This window comes from Actinia tenebrosa, unplaced genomic scaffold, assembly GCF_029948245.1.
Source record: "Actinia tenebrosa isolate PJP-AT-01 unplaced genomic scaffold, QUT_ActTen_1.0 PGA_scaffold12__29_contigs__length_12842862, whole genome shotgun sequence".
Taxonomy (NCBI): Eukaryota; Metazoa; Cnidaria; class Anthozoa; order Actiniaria; family Actiniidae; genus Actinia; species Actinia tenebrosa.
The window spans coordinates 11,433,595-11,452,844 of NW_028292572.1; the positions used below are offsets into that span (position 1 = coordinate 11,433,595).

The following is a 19,250-nucleotide window of genomic DNA, read 5'->3' on the forward strand; positions in this document are numbered from 1 at the left end:
AATTCGTATCTCCAAGCGGCTATGTTTATTATATAGATATCGATGAAACTTAAATAAAACAAAAGCTCAAAAATTCTTCATTAAAATAGCAAGCCGATTCAACAGCGCCTATCTTCACGTGTGAAATATGTGTTATCTTCCACTGTTGAAAGATATCAAGTTTTCGACACTAGAGAAAACCTGGTATTTCATCGATATCTACAGTATAATAAATTCATATATTAGAGTGCTCACACTAAATCCGTGAAACAAATACTAATTTTTATCACTAAATAGTGATAATTAAACAATAGAAAACAAAGGATTCTGTATGAAATAGTACTAATTAGTACTATTTAATGTTCACGGTTTTAGTGCGTGCACTCTAACTTTAGTTTAAGCTAGTTTAATTCCAAGATTTTCACTCGTATTACTCGTTATTAAGATATCATGACACTCAGGAATTTACTATTTCTTTTAGCCAGTCATGATTCAACGATATTATCATATTGATTATAGACTGACACATGTCATAAAATTATTATAAAATAGAGCTCATGTAATTAATAGTTCAACACAGACAACAGAGACTAGAATTAAAGATCCCGAAGCTCACACCTAGAGCGGTCATCCCATAACAGTTACGCCATGCAGGCGCGATAAGCATAACGTTCTACATCGGCAGAGTCTATTTTTCTCAACTAAAACAAAGGAAAAAGGGCTTGACCCGTGCAATCAAATCATGATACAGATCGATAAGTTTCTATAACCATGGAAACAGGAAACACAGAATTAGGGAAACGGGAGAGATTGAGATAAAAAGAAAAGAGGAAAGGAAAAAGAGATACTATGATGAAGAACTGAAGAAAAAGAGAAAGAGAAGAGAGACCTCCCTTTGTCTTCCCCTAGCAGAGGTTGTTTTCCTCCTACGAACCGAAAGGAGGGCAGAAAAAACCTTTGCTAAGCAGGGGGTATCTTTGTCTACGATTGCTTCACTTGAACGATTCCTTAGTTTTCACTTTTTCCTTAGTTTGTATGGTCATATATTCCTTGGTTAATTGAGGGCCGGAAAACAGTTGTGGGATTTAGGAAACTAGGTTTTTTTAATTTCTTTTAACAGAGAAAAAGTTTAATTTATAGGAGCTTGCATTTGTTTTGTTCTTAATTGTTAATAATTACCTCAGGCATTGAATAATTAAAGCCAATAACTGTCAGAACTATAGTTCTTCTCAGCTGCTAAACATAAAGCCATTATAGCAATACGAGCCTAATTGAGGGCCTAAGCATTTTTTTTATAAACAATTGTTTAGCGAGCCGTGAGTCTTCGAACGGCGAGGTATATATTTCCCGAAATTTACTTCATCTTTGGTGAATAATTTTTTTAGTATAATTTTAGACATAAATATCAGACGAAATTCGGAGAAAAAAAGAGTTTTTAGTATTACTTCCGTTTTGGCAAACTTTGGGAATCCTCATAATCACCGATCGAGCAGTTATTATCGTCTACCTGGCAGAACGACACAGGTTGATCGACCAATCACAGCACGCGAACTCTATATTAAAGTCCTAATCATAGTAAATTGTTTTCTTGACGAGAACATCTTCGGTGACCGCTTCTCAGTAAAGTCCTGTGGTTGATAATTACCTTTTTCTCATCTAACCCTCGAAGAGAGAGCGTCATTACTCACACTCAAGACTGAGCAAGTTGACACTTCAGAGTCATGCATATCACCTCGCTCATTTTGGTGACTTTGCTTCTTTCTTTATTACCTATTCGTTTGGAATCGAAAACATTCCCCAACCTGGAAGAGAATGAAGCGTTGATGGGGCAGAGAGAAGTCAAGGAAGTTGAGAGAGTATCGATGAATCATGATTCCCTACACGACCCAAGCTCTCTGAAGCTCTACCAAGATAAAAGACTGTAAGTATTATCGTATTCTTTATTTGAGTATAAACTTGTTATTGGTGCCCCGTGTTTTACTATAGGTCTATTGGTCATTATTTATCTATCTATCACCTTTCTTTCGACACCCAACCAACAGACGTCTCACTGAAGCTATTTTCTTTTCCCCCCATAAGGCTGAAAGCCATAGTTTTTAGTTTTAAGAAAGAGTATGCCAAAGCCAAATGAGGACAAAAGAAAGGCGTATTGATCAACAGGTTAGAGTGCACGCACTAAACCCGTGAAACAAATACTAACTTTTAGTACTAAATGGTGATAAATAAACAATAGAAAACAAAGGATTCTGCATGAAATAGTACTAATTAGTACTAATTAATGTTCACGGATTTAGTGCGTGCACCCTATTGCATGTTTTTCTCTTACTAACTATGATTTTCTCTGTGATTTCAGGCAAAAAAGACGGCCTCGTTTCCGCATTAAGTGTAAAAAGGAAAAGTGCAAATTTAGTTCGGGTCATTGATATTGAAATGCAAAAGATACGATAACTGTAAAACTGAATTCCTTTTAATAGAAATAAATATTAAAATCGCTTGATGTCTATTGAAAAAATGGGTGCTGCTTTACTCAAACTCTCTCTCCCTCTCCCTCTGCATCTCATTTGTCCCTTTCTTTCAAACAAAAACTAACAAAGACCGAGAAACCTCTTTTTTCAATCGATATTGAATAATTTTCAAAAAAAATCATTTATGTTTTTCAACGAGCCGAAATAGGGGTATGAAGAGTTTTACCTAAGCTTCTTGGTTTTGGGTCGTTGTGTCAGCCGTTTTGGAAACCTATAAAGCGTTATCCCGCTAGGGGTTCTCGATTTTCTTACCTTCACCAAACCTAACACGCTAAATTCCTACTATTAAATTTCAATTCGGTCTTTGAATAAGTCGTGCCCCATCTTAAAGGTTTTCGATTGCTCGAAGCTTTTTTTTAAAAAAAATCTGGACTGATCAAAGTTAAGTGTCACGGTCACCACCTACAGCTGTATTGCCAAATGCATTTTAACATTAATCTTATTCAATTCTATCTTGAGTGGGTTTAAAGATCGCTGTTGGTACGATAAGGCCATTTTAGAATTATCGCTAAAGGCAAAGCATTTGCGTGTTGCTTGGCACCGTGTACCACTATGGCGGAGGCGGAGAAAAGGACTGAATAAAGGTTAAAGCACATCTTTGTTTTTTTAAGCATGTTAAGTCGATAATGCAAAACAAAACTGGACTAAAACAAACAAACAAACGAAGAAATAAATGCGCACACAAACATAAATACATACACACACAAAACAACAAATGCACAAACAACACACAAACGCACAAACGCACAAACGCACAAACGCACAAACGCACAAACGCACAAACTCATGATTGTAAGCTGCACGGCTGCTACTAGCGCCTTAGTATGCAGCCCGTAAAGTCCTCAAACTGGTCATTAATGTAAAGTGCAAACCTTTCAATATTATTATTATTATCATAAAACCCATAAACGCGTTTTGCTCGTGCCTTCTTCTGCCTGTGACTAATGCGATACAAATGTTGATTACAAACATATACTATTTAAGTGTGAGTGCGTTTTTAGGGTGGAAAAAAAATTATGCATGTTACTTATCTATATTTGGGCTTCCTGTGTTAGGAAGAATAATTTTACGAGCCCCTCCCCTGCTTAGAAATATTTGACTCGTTCCCATTCCCAGTGCGAGGAGAAAACAAAATGGCGGCGTGGAATCCTTTTGCCATCTGGCTTGTTGTCGCTGCTATCGTTGGATTTTTCCTACTAACAGCGGTATTGATAGCACAATGGAAAGAAAAGAAGAAGAAGAAGGGTAAACAGTAGTCTTTAGCACATAAAAACGCTTTGAACATTACTCTAATCTTGAAAATAATCCAAGTTGTGTAGCCATGAAGACACGTCGACTAAACTACATTCGGTTGAATTTCTTTTTGAATCCTGTGATTTTATTGTATTCTTATTTTTCTCTCGTTCCTTGCCGACTAAAGAAGAGAGACTGTTTATAGAATGAATTTATTATGATATTTTAAAAAATATATGTTATTTATATATTTTATTGTTGTAAAAATTACATTTTAAACTTCTAATGCAGATTAAATATGCTTTTGATCAATCAATCAATCCTTCATTTGTTAAAGCAGGTTAGGTTTACAAAATTTTAAAACAAATATTGCATCGATAGCCAACGGCTGATGTGGACCTGCTATATATATATATATATATATAACAAAATGATAAAATATAATAACCACTACTATAATCTAAAGAATTTAAAATGTAAAGGACTGGTGTAAGATTAAATTAATCATAATTAAAATCTGAACATACACCTACTTGGAAGAATGCCATCACAGGAAGAAAGGGGACACAAGCAATCAATAATCCAAAGTCGTGGAATCAATAATACAAAGTCTTTTTAGTAAAAATCACAGTGGAAATTCAACCTATACATTTATCTTTTTTTGTTTTCAAGTTCTGGGAAGGTTAAAAACTAACCCACTCATTCATCATTTTTGAGCTTGTTATTATTACTTTTAAAGTTGATTTCCTATTGTTATTATTCTAGATAAAACAGCTGTGCGTGATCCAGTGAGAGTGAATGAAGTTGTTGGTCCTGCAGGAAGACGAAGAGTGCGAAATGCCAGAAATAGAATGAATGCCGCTAGAAGGAATGAAAGAGATGATGATGATGATGATGACTACAATGGTAATTTCAAGCTAGAAAAACAATTATAGGGTGAAATAATATTAATATTGAAAAGCAGGGATGGTAGAGTAGTTAACGCACTTGCCGACTATCTCTTGGCAATTCATGTATGCTTCTTTTGAATGAATATTATAGGCTTTAATTACTAGAATTCAGTGGTAACATACTTTCAGGCCATTCTTCGATCCTTCCCATTCAATTTCCATTCAATTCCAATTCAATTTCCATTAAATTTTCATTCAATTCCCATTTAATTTCCATTCAATTTCCATTCAATTCCAATTCAATTCCCATGCAATTCCCATTCAGTCCATTGTTGATTCAACCATTAGGGTTTCAAATCATCAACATATTGATATGTTGTATTTAACAGATGTAGATGATGATGGAGGTGGTGCTTTCCCTATGGCATTTGATGATCAGATGCCAATGGGGAAAATAGGGACAAAGAAATTAAAAAAACTGGAAATGAAAGCAGAGAAGAAAGCCATGAGAGAGGTTGGTAAATTGCTTGGTTATTGTACTTTTGTGCAATTATTCAATACAGGGTTTCTTTCTCATTAGCATTGTAGGATTTCTTAATTCTAAAAGAATAATTAATTTAACTTCCTCCCAATAACTCATTTGGTTGTGCACCGCTCTGTTGTGCGGGGGGTCATGGGTTCAAGCCTCTGTGGCCAGACTCTGACTAAGAGTCTTAAAATATCTGAGTAGAAGCTGCCGTTGCTCTAAAAATATCTGCAAATGGTTACACCTTCATTGTTGCTGAGATGACCATGTAAAATGGTGTTCCGGTCTCACTTAGAGACCTTAAGCTAAGAGGGCCACAAGTTTATCAGTGCGTTATGTTGTGTTACGTTAATCAATTTGTCTTGAAATCAAAAAAATCAAAAATAAAACAAATAAATATATTCTTTGATCTTTTGTTTCAGCAAATGGAGGCAGAAAGAGAAGACAGGAAAGAAAGAGAAGCCTTGCATGAAGCTGAAAGAAAAAGAGAAGATGAAAGAAGAAAACAAGAACAGGAAAGAAGGGTTAGTATTTTTTGCTCTGCTCTGCTCTGCTCTGCTCTGCTCTGCTCTGCTCTGTGACAGTGCTAATGTGACTTTTTTTCAATCATAGGAAGAAGAGGAGAGGATTCGAAAAGAAGAAGAGGAAAAGAAAGCTTATGAAGAATACTTGGCAATGAAAGAAGCTTTCCTGGTGGAGGAAGAAGGTGTTGGAGAAACAGAGGAAGAGGTGAAAAACATTTAACATGGAGATATGTTAATTAAGTTATTTGGTGTTATGTTAGTTTTATATACATATGGTATAATTTGTTTTTATTGTTGTTGTGGTAGGCCATTTGCAAATACAGCCTTTTCAAAAAAGATTGGTGAAGGTTTTATTTCATGTTGCATACCAAGCCCAAAATGCACTATGGGTGAAGTGAATACGATCAGCGAAGGGTCACAACAACATAGAACGTTTTCCAAATTTTGTCTGCACGTTTTCCTGGATGATTTTCGTCTGTGCTTATGAATGTAATACATTTCAAGCTTATTAACCCTTTCACTACTAGAGCGGCCAAAAGAGGCCAACCAGAAATTTGACATTTTTCCTAGAACGGCCAAAAGGGGCCAGCGGGAAGACATTTTGGATTTTCAATTATCCATCCCCTAGGACATTTCTGTGTGTTGAAACATGTGGGCTATTGTTTTTGAATCATTAACCAATCAGATTCTATCAACTGCTTTGATGTGTGTTATAAGGCCTCAATATCTACTGAGCATATGTTTTTCATTTTGATATTGAGAAATAAAAAACACCCTAATTATGTTCCAGGAAGAGCCTGTGTTTGACCCTTTCAGCCTCTGTAGTGAAAGGGTTAAGCAACATGCAACATGAAACTTGCAACGAAACCTACAAAACCTTCACCAACCTTTTCTAAAATAGCTGCATATCTTGTAGTCATTAGCTTTTTTCTTGTTGAAATTTTAGTTGTAGCTTGTTTTGATTTGGAGTCACTCTATTAATAATGTACAATTACTTCATGCTTCAGACTCAAGCACTTCTACAAGATTTCATCAACTACATCAAGGTACAAGCATTATGATATAGGCTAGTTATGGCACCTTTCCTGTAAAAAGATCTCATCAAAAATATCATATTTGTTATGTGTTTAGGACAAGAAAGTCGTTATGTTGGAGGATTTAGCCTGTCAGTTTGGCCTGCGCACCCAGGAAGCAATCAATAGATTACAGATCCTGCAAGAGTCTGAACAGATTACAGGTGAGAAGAAATGATATCCCTCATCCTGAACTGATCTGTTTGTCCATCTGCCCATCCATATGTCTGTCCATCCATCTGTCCTCCCATCTGTCTGTCCATTTGTCCATCCATCTGTCTGTCCATCTGTCCATCCCTCTGTCCTCCCATCTGTCTGTCCATTTGTCCATCCATCTGTCTGTCCATCTGTCCATCCCTCTGTCTGTCCATCTGTCCATCCCTCTGTCTGTCCATCTGTCCATCCATCTAGGTTTGTCCATCTGTCCATCCATCTGTCTGTCCATCTGTCCATCCCTCTGTTCATCTGTCCATCCCTCTGTCTGTCCATCCCTCCTCTAGTTTGTCTGTTGGACTAACTGTGTTGTCTCTCGGTCTTATAGTGTTTGTTTGCTTGTTTATCTACCATTCTATCTTTCTGCAACCACTTTGTATGTCTCTGTCCCTTTCATTCGCTCTATTTCTCTGTCCATTTGTCTTACATTTTATTCTTTGCTGATATCAATGCTTCATTCTTTTATTCTTCGTTGCAATAGGGGTGATAGACGACAGAGGTAAGTTCATCTACATCTCCAAAGAAGAACTGGAATCCGTCGCAAAGTTCATCAGACAGCGAGGCCGTGTGACCATCACAGATCTCGCAGAATCAAGCAACAAGCTAATCAACCTACAGGCAAACACAAATCAAGTAGAAGCCACAGCTTAAAAAAATGTAAAATATTATTAAAATAAAGAGAGAATAACATGAGCTTCTCTGCCCATGGAAGAAGAGGAAGATGGAAGAACAACGAAAAGACTACAAGAAGAATAGTAGAAGAAAGAAGTTACGAAAACCTGCGCGTTCCAGCTTGTATAGTTATCTTGCGTCACTAGAACGTAGTAGAGCGATTCCCCTTCGCCCGTGAAAGAATAGTCAACGTAATACATAGTACTAGACACACATTCCATTGTTTTCTTTTTTTTTCTTTGACTGTTACTCACTAATAATGCGACTTTGTTTCATTGACTTAGTATTTGGTCAAAAATGTCAGTCTTGGAATACGCGCGTTTTAAAATCGTAATTTAATCTTACAAATAGTTTTTGTCTTTTATGAGGAAGGATATTAAACAAATACACGAAATGCGGCCCACAGGCTGTAAAATGATGCTACGAAGGAAGCTTAGTTTTTAAGCAGGAAGAGGAAACGGCTCTGCTCTTATCACATTTTTCCGCCTAGACGTCAACACCATGTCATATCTGATCGTATCTTCGTATATTGGAATCTTCTGTGTCAGTTTATCATGATTCTGGTTTTGATATTGTATGGTTAAGTGTTTCGGCCTGATGAGACCATATGTTGAGTGATTTTATCTCAAGACTTGGAAGTCACATTTTTTTTATTCGACACTTTGTTTTACATAGTAGTATTTACATTTTGTTCAGCGTTTATTTTCTTCAATGTGACCAAAACGCTCCATGCCGTACATTTACTACTGTGTAAAAACAGTCGTAAATTTGGTAGACGGAAGAAAGAAAACACGAGATCGCGGAAATTTGTTGCGCCTAAAGTTGGAGTTGCCTTTGACGCAGAAAGCAATCTAGACGAACAGATTGCGAGACTGGACTCAAAGTACAGAGATTATATCTCCTTTGATTCCTTGGGTATTCTATCTTTCTATCTTCTCAGCCTTAAATAAATATATTATAGTTTAGAACAGCAAAGATTTGTTAATTTGGAATACTGCATTCGAGGATGCGCATGCTTAAGTCGCAAGGCGAAACCAGTATTAAGCCAGTATTGAGTTACAATAGAGGATTCATATATATGTGACATTTTGGAATAATTAGAATATATATATATATAGGAAGCAATACCCAACTTTCTTTTTCCCTCAAGGGTTTCTAAATTTCTCTTATGAAATGAGGGTAAACACAGATTCTGGAATTGAGTAAAAATATGACGTCAATGTTTTCATTATATTTTTCAACCAATCAGATTACGCGTTATATCTTTGAATATTAAATTATATTAGGATTTAAAGACTAATCGTAATAACTTAGCCTCCACTTTTTGTCATCCATTTATACACTTCTTTCCGGTAATTTTCTTTTTCTACTTCTAAATAACTTTAACTTATTATTTCCATTGATATACTTTAAAAAAAAGTAAATTCTACAGAACTTTAAAATATTTTTTACACTGTAAAACTGAGTTATAGAACGTTTTCGCGAGACGTCACGGCGGCCATGTTGGTGTACCAAAACAATACATTTTCTTTCCTCCGGGAATTGAACACTATTTTTATGCAAAAAGTGTGCAGAAAGTTTCTATTGTTTATGGCTGCCTTCTCACGTGAATGAAAACGCTCCATACTCTTGCACCTGTGTGGCTGATGAGACAAAACATGGCAGCCATGTTGGATGACTATAAGATAACTTTAATCCAACATGGCGGCCATTACCGTATGCAAGTGATATCACGTAAAGAAATTAAATGTAAGTTTGTCTACCTCTAAAAATTGATGGCCCACGAGATACATTTTCAGATAAAAATAAGTCAAGTTTTGACGATGCATGTTTATTTTGGCGCATGCGAGTTTTCATGAGAAAACACAGACCACAGCTTTACAAGGAAGACGCTCTAGGTAGACCATCAGTTTCTTCGTGTGACCTTTGCATTGCAGAATTAGTAAAAGAAAGTGTCCTCAAATGTCCGTTACCGTTAAGTGTTGCCATAGTGATTTGACTATCATGATCTTCGGTAAAAGTCCCGCACCTCGATCTCGTTTCGTAGATCTCGAAGTCTGGTATCGAGCAACACCCACAGCATATGGTCCGTCTTGGACGTAAGGAGTTTATTCTGTACGAGCCGTTCCTGTAGTCACACCTAAAGATCAACTTGTGAAAAGTATAGCGAAATTCTTTATTTCGTATAGTGTAAATGATTGGGTTGATACACGAAGAGGTGTATTGAAACCATTTGATGATTTCAGTGGCGTTGCCATATTTACAGTTCCTGCGGCAATAATATGCCACGATGTTGAACATGAAGAATGGACCCCAACACAGGACAAAAGCGCCAATCACAATGGCTAGAGTCCGTGCTAGTCGGAGCTCAATCAGCACACTTCCAGTCCACTTCGCGCGGTATCGAACGACGCTGTATATCTTTCCATAGGAAAAGAGGATGATAAATAACGGGATGAAGAAACTGAGAACGACTAGGAATAGTGCGTAGTTCCATTTCTTCCATGTAAAGCGAAGAAGCGCCATGGCGGTGGAGAATGTCCACACATAGATAATGATGTAGGCTGCCAGTTTTGGTTTCTTATTAAGGCGGGCTCGGTATACGGTTGGGTGAACGACAGCAAGGAGCCTAAAGAATAGTAGACAGAATTTGATTATCTCTGAGTTGTTGGAAATCCACTTCAGATGCATGATTAGAGTAGTGTGTAGTCGGTTTTAATACATACAAAAACACATGAACAAGAAGAAACGACTGACGAATTTGGAAAAACTCAAAAACCCTAATAATTTCTACGTTAGATTCTTACTTTATTAGCAAATCAAAATCGAAGAAAAGTCAGATTTACCCAGGGTGCATCGCTTCTGCTCGCAGACCACAAGTAACGCAGGCTCACAAGAAAGATGGGTAACGCGCACTGAACTAACCTGTCGATACTGATTGCAGCCATGTTCCATATTGATGCTGTTCCGCAAAGGATGTCGAAAATGACATATGTCTCGTAAAGTGGATTCCCTCTGAAGTTACAAAAGCTGAAACACAATAGAAAATGTTTCACTTTTTTATTACTGGGCATATATTTTAAGGTTCAGCCGCTGGACGTTTATTGGAAGAATCGTGGGCGCATGTATAAAGTTAAAAAAGAAAAAAGAAAAAAATCTATAAAAAAAGTTCTCAGTTAATTACTAGAAAAAGGGCTTCCAATATTTTCCTAAAGTGCTTTTTAAATTTTTTAATTTCAAAATCATTCGCCGTCTCGGAGCCAAAAGATATCTTTCTAGAATTCGAAAACAAGTCTAACACGACTGAGGAATATCACTGACAATATATTCATAATAATAGTGAAATTTTATTGGAAATATAGCATTTATTGATAACATATAAGACAATATCCGGCAGAGACAATTTAAAAGGTTATTTTCGGCGAAACGGCTGGCAAGGAAGTCATATAAAAGGACAAGTAGACAATGTCAGGTCATAAACCGCGCGTGAAGGAGCAAATTGCAATTATCCTTAGACAACTGTCCATTATCAAAATTAGGTGCTTGTGGGTACTTACTGGGGGAGGGGAGGGGATGTCGCCACAAAAATGTACCCACGACGGGCGAATGGGAAACACATTTATTCTCAAAATTTGCAAAATTTCCATAAAGCCTTAAGGCATTGATCTAGAAGATCCTAACGTTCCCGTAGAAACTTTCTGTCAGAACCCGTTTTCTTCCCATCTTTCCTTTCACCGCTAACCCCTCCTGCGTTGATGATAAGCAGTATCCAGCTTGACGCATTTATTGTACATATTCTTTTTCATATCAAAGTCCTACCGGTAAGAGGCCGATAACGTTAAAAAAACGATAATCCTTTCATCTTCAGTTGACCGACACGTCAAGTCAAAATATCTAACTCTTTGTTATTTTGCTCATGCATTTTTCAAAGTTTTTAGGGCAACATGTTTTCGAGGCAAATGTTGTTGTCACTCTCCAGTCAATATTATTACAAAAACAAAATGAATCGTGACGTTCATGTCTAGAATTGTTGCCGCTGTTTACCTCTTGTTCTTCTTGATTCTACTGAAAGTAAACATAGCACCGTACTTATGTCGTCATAAGGATTACCTACAGATCTTAAATCCGGAAGAGGAACTAGCAAATTGGAGTAAACAAATTGAAAAAGTGTAGCGTAAATATATTCCTCACAACATTTACGAACAAATTTAGTGAAAGTACGTAAGAATGTGACAACAGAAAGCTTTTAATAAAAGATTTCGTGCCGGAAATATCAAATAGTGGCGCTTTAGTCATTTATGAAGTTCAAAGCAAGGAAAAATAAGTTGAAATTGTGTACATTGGTATCGCGGTTGGAGGGATTATAAGATGTACAAAAACAACATGAAAAATGAAACACAAATCTCGAGTAATACAGCTACAAGGAAAAACAATTTAGTAGGCTCTTCCCAAAATCAAATTAATCTTTTTTATTGAAAATGAAATTTGAATTTCCTTAAAGAAAAATAACTTCTTCCGGCGTCATGATTCGGGTTTTTTTTTCGCAGGTAAAAAGGCCTTTTCTTTGTAAAACAAAAATAGGGAATTCGAAATCTGTAATAAAATTTAATTAAAAGTATCTTGGTATAAAGACTCAGGATATTAAAATCAACCTTACAGTACTTATATATTTTTCGTTGTTTTTTTTCTTTTCTTTTTCTCAAAGGATGACAGAAAGATTGCAGCTTTGCTTTGATAAAATTTTATAATCCACATGGCAACCCTATACATTGACGCCTTGATGTCAAGATAGAAGAAGGACGACAAGATTGAAAAAAGACTGATTCAAGAAAGAAAAAAAAAAATTAACTGACCGACTGAGTACTTAGCCGTCTTCTTTGGTAAGACGAACTTTAACTAAAGAAGAATGTATGTTCTATGCTCAAAAACGTATCAAAAGCAAAAAATAGGAGGATAGTTACGTGGACATTTCTTTTTATTTCAAAAGTTTATTTTGACGCGCTGACTTGCTTTGTTTCAATTCAGTTTGAAAGCGTTTTAGAGGTAAACAACATTTAACGAATTACAATAATAAAGTTTTGCAGAACTGAAATAATGGAGAGGGGGCGTACGTACGTCGCAATGAAAAAATAATCGCACTTTCTTTTTATCGGATAAAATGAAAGCGTTTTGTATCTATGAAAACAAAAAAAACAAAACAAAAAAGAAAAGATTAAAAATAAACTATTAGTTATTTACAAGTTAGGCGAGAGCGTTTAATATGAACCTATTATTAAATTTATTTAATTTTCCAGACGCAGGCGAAAAAATTCTTAAACGCTTTAAGGATTATTTTGAATTCTGATCGGGTTAGCTATTTGGAGTTCGTAACTTAATCTAACTCACGCGCGGGTCATGCAATACATCTCGTATCATCGCGTCTTAAATAATAAACTTAAAATAAAAACAAAGCAAACATGAAAGATTTAAAAGATAGAAAATTAAGAAACAGGAGTGAAGAGTCGAACTTTTAATATCTTTACACGTAATGTTACATAAAACAAATGAATGTCCCTCAAAAGGTCACGATCGATGTTCTAAGAATGTCTATTATTTGCACGGAGGTAAAACACTAGATGCTCTTGTCAATAATATAAATAATACATAGTTCTAACTATGTTAGCACGATATAAGGGAACGCTACATATTGGTATTACATCGTAAATGAATTTCACTTAGCATAAGAATGGATAGTTGCTAAAATTAGTATATTTATTAATGAATGCGGTCGTAAAAAATCGACAATACAAGGCATTTTTGGCGCGTTTCTGATTGAGTGTTCCAAGATATTGATTTAGGAGAGAGAACAAATTCGATACGACACTGAAGTGAACAAGGAAATAAGTTTATTGTCTAAGTCAAATAAAGAAAATATATAGCCCCTTGAAATAAATCTTTAACACCCATAGAAGTTCACAGTACCATTAGGCATGTAAAACACTTAGGAACAGAATTATGAGGCTTGTTTTCTTAGTACTTACTTGATCGCTCTCCAGTACGTCCACAAGGGAATGTTTACGACAGCCACTAAAACATCGCTAATAGCTAAGGAGGCCACGTAGAAATTCGTCAATATCCTTAGACGCTTGTTTGTGGCAAAAGCCATGCATACCAGGGTATTCCCAAAGATGGTAAACACGCTGATAACACTCAGTCCCAGAAGTGATAAAACCATTTTGGAGTCTACGACCACAGGAGGACAGGAAGAACATGAAGAGGAATTGACACAGCTCATGGTTAAAATACTTTGTGCTTCAATGTCTTCGCTAGAATCTCCTGCCATAGCAAAGGACGGTATAAAAGAGAAAACACAGTATTAACCAAAAGAAATTGAGAATTAAAACTTGAATATAAAAACTAAACGAAGGCTTTGAGGCGAAATTTGTTTGTTTGTGTTGTTGAGTACTAGCTGAAGGCTACCGTCTGTGAAATTCGAAACTTGCCTTCTGTTTAATATCAGTTGTAGAGACAGCTTGACGGCTAAAAAAAATGTCCGATTTTTATGAACTCAACTACTCCGTGAATGTGAACTTTCCTGGCTTCTTTCACACTTCAAACATCGATGCAGAGACACGTCAAACAGCTTGTTTGCTTTGCCTTCAGTTCGTACATACTCAACCAGAGGAAGTGAAATTTAATGGCATGCATCATCAATAATGGAACGGAAAAAACATCTTTCATTTTTCCTGATTTTTTTTTTCAAAAAGTCAACAACAAGTCCTTTGTTTTTTAAAAAATATATCTCTATAACGCCCAGTAACAAGAAAAAAATTGCGAAAAAATGTACTAATTTTCAGTTTAAAGTAAACTTGTTTACTTTATTATGAAAACATTTTAAATGTTCTTTTAAACATGTTTAATTTTAAAGTTACAATAACTGTAGTTGCATACAAAATTCATGTTAATAAATTAAGGTATTTGTCTTCTTTGCAATGAAAAAATATATTTCCAATCTTTTTTAATAACTTGAAAAAAGGAGCCAAATTTATTATAACATATATAGATTCGTGCGAAGCATAAAATGTTTCCCAAGCTACTTCATGACTTTAACTTCGAATTTCTTTCCAAATAAAATCGTATAAAAGAGAATGAAAAAAAGAATAAAAATCATTAACGATTAATCCTAAAATAAATTCATCATATATTTGTTTAAATTAAGATTTTAAAAGTATTAGTTGAAAGCATTAAATATTCAATACAATAGCTATTTTTTAGAATCACATTTGTAAAACAGCTTCGTTTAAATAGAATCGTTTTATTTACATAAATATTAAAGCTTCATGTTTCACATGATCTTCCTAGTTTGGTTGTTAATGATAAGGATTCTGATATATGTGTCCAATTTTTTTTTTTGTGAGGAAATAAATAGTTTTTCGACTTTAATTATTTTTTTTATACATTTAAAAGTCATCAAATAGAATGCTTTTATATCTCATTTCCCAACTACCGATGGCTTTGTATTGTTAGAAACTTTGAGCTTTTATTACTCGCAGTTCGTTCCTTGAAGGAGTCTGTCAACTGAAAAGAAATTTTTCTGTCAAAATCAAAACGAATCCGTCAGCGCTGCTCCTACTTCTAGAGCAATCAAGGAATAAATTGTCTCTAAAAGATTTTTCTTTTGGACTTAGAATAATGCACTTCAAGGTTACTCACCGTCGAGAAGTGTACTCCATCGGTAAGATAAATCCAGTGATAATCAGTTGAAATCCTTTTTCTTATGGGCTATAATCGTGTGTAAAACTAAGTTGTTTTGTACTGTTTGGCCTTAAGACTTCATAACAAGGCGAGGGCGCCACATCGAACCAAACAGCCAATCAGATTTAAACAAGGTCATGTTACTTCCCGATCGTCTTACCTACAGTCACGAGAATAGCTTCAATAACAAGTCTATTTGCTTGATCTTTTGCTCTCTTAAAGAGTATTTTTTCCGGGATCTGGCTTGCTTGGGGCATACAAAACCGCGATAAACTGTTGCACATCTGAGGCTTCTGGTTACTAAAGGGAGTACCTTTCACCGACCAACCATTCAAATACTGAGGAATATTCCTGGAATGACTGACTGATTACGAATAAAAACAACCCACTGAATGATTCATGCCTTTGATACGACAACCGAATAGCGGGAAAGATGCAGTCATTCATGAAAAACTTAGATCCTGTCACACAGCGGAACCCGGAGTTCCCCCGCTTTCAAATCATTCTTTCTCCACTCGCTAGCTAGCCATAATTTCGAGAAACGGAATTTGAATGATAAAGTAACAATATAACAACACTAGATGGTATTTAAAGGAAGTAAAAAGAGACTTATGAATACCGAGAAAAGTCTTCACACTTATAAAAACTTGACGCTTTTTACTTCAAAGAAGCCGGCAAATTCTCACAACAAAGTAAAAAAGTTGGGTGCCAAATGAATTCATTCAAACTTTATGAAATATGGTCTGATTAATTATCCTTATATAGGATTTTAAAAAATAACATTTATTTGAATTTTAATATTTATTTGATTTGAAAAAACAAGCCCTCAAGGTAATCATGCACAAACTTGCCAGAGATTTTAGTCTCACTACTTTAAGATGGTAATTCTTTGATACATTTGAGTTGTATACTCCTGAATCTATAGCGCTTGCTTTAGGCTTTTTTGGCTCTCTAAAAGGGATTTTAAAGATATCGCACATATATTCAGAACTAAATGGAAAATGCGCTGCAACTTGCCTTTTAATACTACTTTAAGCGGGTTTCTGCAGGAAGTGATTCCGAACTATTTCTCATTTACGATAGATCAGCTCATTGTGTCTTTGCTTGTAGATGAATCCCGCAGCCCGGTAAAATGTACTTCTTTCAGTTGTATAGGACGGCGAAGATAATGCTTTTTGATTAAATCACAGAAGCATAAGTTAGCTCGGGGGTTCATTCTCACCACTTCATATCAGAAGCGGCGCATAGATGGAGGTCGTCTGGCTTGGACAGGCTCGTCTTGAGAAAGGAAGTTTTGGTATTTTTTGGATACTTGTTTTCACCGCCCGCAACGCTATAATAAGTCATCGCTGCGTATGCGCATACCCACGAGATTGTCAAACGTGACACTGAAGCCTGGTCTTCTTCGTTTATCGAAAAGCAAATAAGGATCATTTACCGAGCAATAATATAATTGACAGCTTTATTGAACTTGTAACTATAGTACTTTGAAGGTCTGGGACGGCTAATAACAATTACCCACAAAAATAAATGAAAATACCGAAGAATACATCAAATCTTTTGTTGGCTGTTGGGTGTAGTGGCAATTAAAACAACCCACACCACTAAGATGTTATGCACCTGTTGTATTGGAAGCATGTCTTCCTGTCAGGTCGAGCGGGCCTGGTACGAACTAAGAAAGTTAACGAGAGTTCAGTATAAAATGGCCGCCATTTTTTCCCAATGTCATAGATGTTCAATGTGAATACAAAAACGTTTATTCTTGTCATTAACCTCTTTCTGTAACACTACGTTAACTGGCGCTTCCGGGAAAAACCCCATTGCCAGGTTTTGAAGGACCGCCATTTTAGATATACGGTTAATGTTTGAAAACAATAATAAATGTAGTTATATAAAAACATCGTTTATTGAAAAACTTTGGCGTAAATACGGTTTATCAAGTAAAATGTATCAAGTTTTATTGGATGTAATTCGAGGCTTTGAGCTTTTCTAACACTTCACTATTGTTAATATCCTGACCGGCCGGGTATGGCAGCCATATTGGAATTTGAGCAATCTTAACTTGGTGCCACTCTGTACAAAAACCGCTCGCGCGCTTACGCCGCTGAACAATGGTCTAAAAAGTCCAATTATATCCGTTCATTTCCTTCCAGGTTTAATTTAAGATTATGTAAGTCATCAGACACTATCCATCTGTACTACTGCATACTTATCGCTTTGTTTTGTAGAGTTTTTTTTCGACAAATCTTTTTCACCTGAATCAATTTGTCTTAAAAATACGTCAGTGACAAGTTTCAGGGCAGAGGTTTTCACGCAGAAGAAATAAAAAATATATATATATATAAATATAAAAAATATAAAAGGAATAAAGAATCATTATTTTTCAGTGAATCACTATGAATGACTATCTAAAACGGAATTGATATAAATGATGATATTGATGATGATAAATGACACATTAAAACTTCCGCAAAACCTGAAAAAAATATTCACCTTTTTCCCTTTTGCTTTTGTTGCTGTCTTTTATGAGACGTAAAAAAATATCTACTCTACTCGCGGCAATGGAGAAGAAATATGCCTGCAACACCGTTATGCACAATGACAGATCTGGACATTCATATCCGAAACGAAAGCAAAAAATTTACTTACTTTCAAATGATAAGTAGCGGTTGAGCTCAGTTCTTCAAGAAGTCTTAAGTTCTAAGCTCTGTTTTAGAGCCAAACTTCTTAAAAAGATTCCCATCACAGCCTTTGATTGGGCAGAAAAACTTCTCATATTTTTATTTTAGTCGGATCGGTGTCTATGCTCTGCCCGGATGAAGACTGAGAACTTGGTTGTGAAAATCACCGACGAAAGTCATCGATATCATTACATTAAGACACGACAAATGACGTCGTTAAACACTAAACAAATAGAGCTTTTTCTTAAAAAATAATCTCATAGGAGTACTTACAATCTTGAGTCTCCATCTCCATCTAGCTTTACAAAGTTTGAACCTTTAACGAAAGACACCAGTAATGATATAAAGAGCTGGACAAATACAAATTTTAAATGTAAGATGCCACAAAATGTACTTACGATCTTAAGTTATTCTCCGTTAATGGCCACAAGTTCTGAGCTCTTGATGCTCTCCAACGTCAATGTGTGGCCTGCAGCCCACGTCCAGTGGTTTTTGATCTAGTTCTTTAGATTTAGTACGAGACAAACAATTTTTGTTGTTGCGTAAATTGAAATGATCCAGCTTTTAGTTTTGTGTAGTCTTTGGTTATCTACTAAGTTTTTGACTTTTCGTGTTTTTTTTTGCGGCAGCATCTTCGTATTCGTACGGAGTACGACGGTGACGACGGCCATGATGACTAAATAGAATTAAACTCTCCCACCGAAGAGTATAAATGTTTGAGTCGTCCTATTTAATTACTAAATTACTTATGTACTAAGAATCAACGATTTCTACGAAAGCGAAAAAGAATTCTCAGACCAATTAATTTTTTAAATAGTTGTTTTCTTTTTCTCTTCATCATTGATGAAGTTTTTTCTGGCAAACACTTTATTACCCGCCTGATTATTATAATGACGACGCCGGAAAAAAAACCCTCGCATTATGCTGATTGCATACTATTTTGGCTTCCCTTCAAAATGACAATCTTCCTAATTGTTTATCGATGCCTTGAGCTTTAAGTGCGTTAGAACGTGCCCTCTGTTGATCGCACACAAGATCTACTACAAGCACTGATTTCCTCTCAGCAAAACCGACTTCGTCGATTCAACCAATCCTAAAAATTAGAGTGATCGCTTGCTGTATTTATAAACTTTCGAGAGCTATCTAGCTAATCAGGAACCAAAACTTACAATACACAAAAAAGGTTTCTACTATTTTTTA

At 35.7% G+C, this 19,250-nt stretch overlaps 2 protein-coding genes and 1 long non-coding RNA gene across 6 annotated transcripts; 2 read left to right on the forward strand and 1 right to left on the reverse strand.

Moving 5' to 3' along the window:
- The first annotated feature begins 1,490 nt into the window (after window positions 1-1,490).
- On the forward strand, window positions 1,491-2,472 carry LOC116287094 (uncharacterized). Its single transcript, XR_004196033.2, has 2 exons — window positions 1,491-1,900; window positions 2,333-2,472. It is a non-coding gene; the product is annotated as an uncharacterized LOC116287094 (long non-coding RNA).
- Window positions 2,473-3,625: 1,153 nt separating this feature from the next.
- Window positions 3,626-7,850, forward strand: LOC116287093 (DDRGK domain-containing protein 1). Its single transcript, XM_031693706.2, has 8 exons — window positions 3,626-3,749; window positions 4,503-4,643; window positions 5,017-5,141; window positions 5,576-5,677; window positions 5,766-5,882; window positions 6,685-6,723; window positions 6,809-6,914; window positions 7,445-7,850. The coding sequence occupies exons 1-8, from the start codon at window positions 3,638-3,640 to the stop codon at window positions 7,612-7,614; spliced, it is 912 nt and encodes a 303-aa protein (XP_031549566.2). The 5' UTR covers window positions 3,626-3,637; the 3' UTR covers window positions 7,615-7,850.
- Window positions 7,851-8,267: 417 nt separating this feature from the next.
- On the reverse strand, window positions 8,268-18,742 carry LOC116287092 (histamine H2 receptor). Of its 4 annotated transcripts, XM_031693703.2 has the most exons (5): window positions 18,449-18,742; window positions 18,324-18,366; window positions 13,656-13,950; window positions 10,561-10,665; window positions 8,268-10,264 (listed from the first exon to the last, which is right to left on the reverse strand). In XM_031693703.2, exons 3-5 carry the CDS (start codon window positions 13,907-13,909, stop codon window positions 9,514-9,516), a joined length of 1,110 nt encoding a protein of 369 aa, XP_031549563.1. In that variant the 5' UTR covers window positions 13,910-13,950; window positions 18,324-18,366; window positions 18,449-18,742; the 3' UTR covers window positions 8,268-9,513. The 4 variants fall into 4 exon arrangements, with proteins under 4 accessions (XP_031549563.1, XP_031549562.1, XP_031549560.1 ...); XM_031693702.2 differs by lacking the exons at window positions 18,324-18,366; window positions 18,449-18,742 and adding an exon at window positions 15,328-15,692; XM_031693700.2 differs by lacking the exons at window positions 18,324-18,366; window positions 18,449-18,742 and adding an exon at window positions 14,118-14,330.
- Window positions 18,743-19,250: the final 508 nt, after the last annotated feature.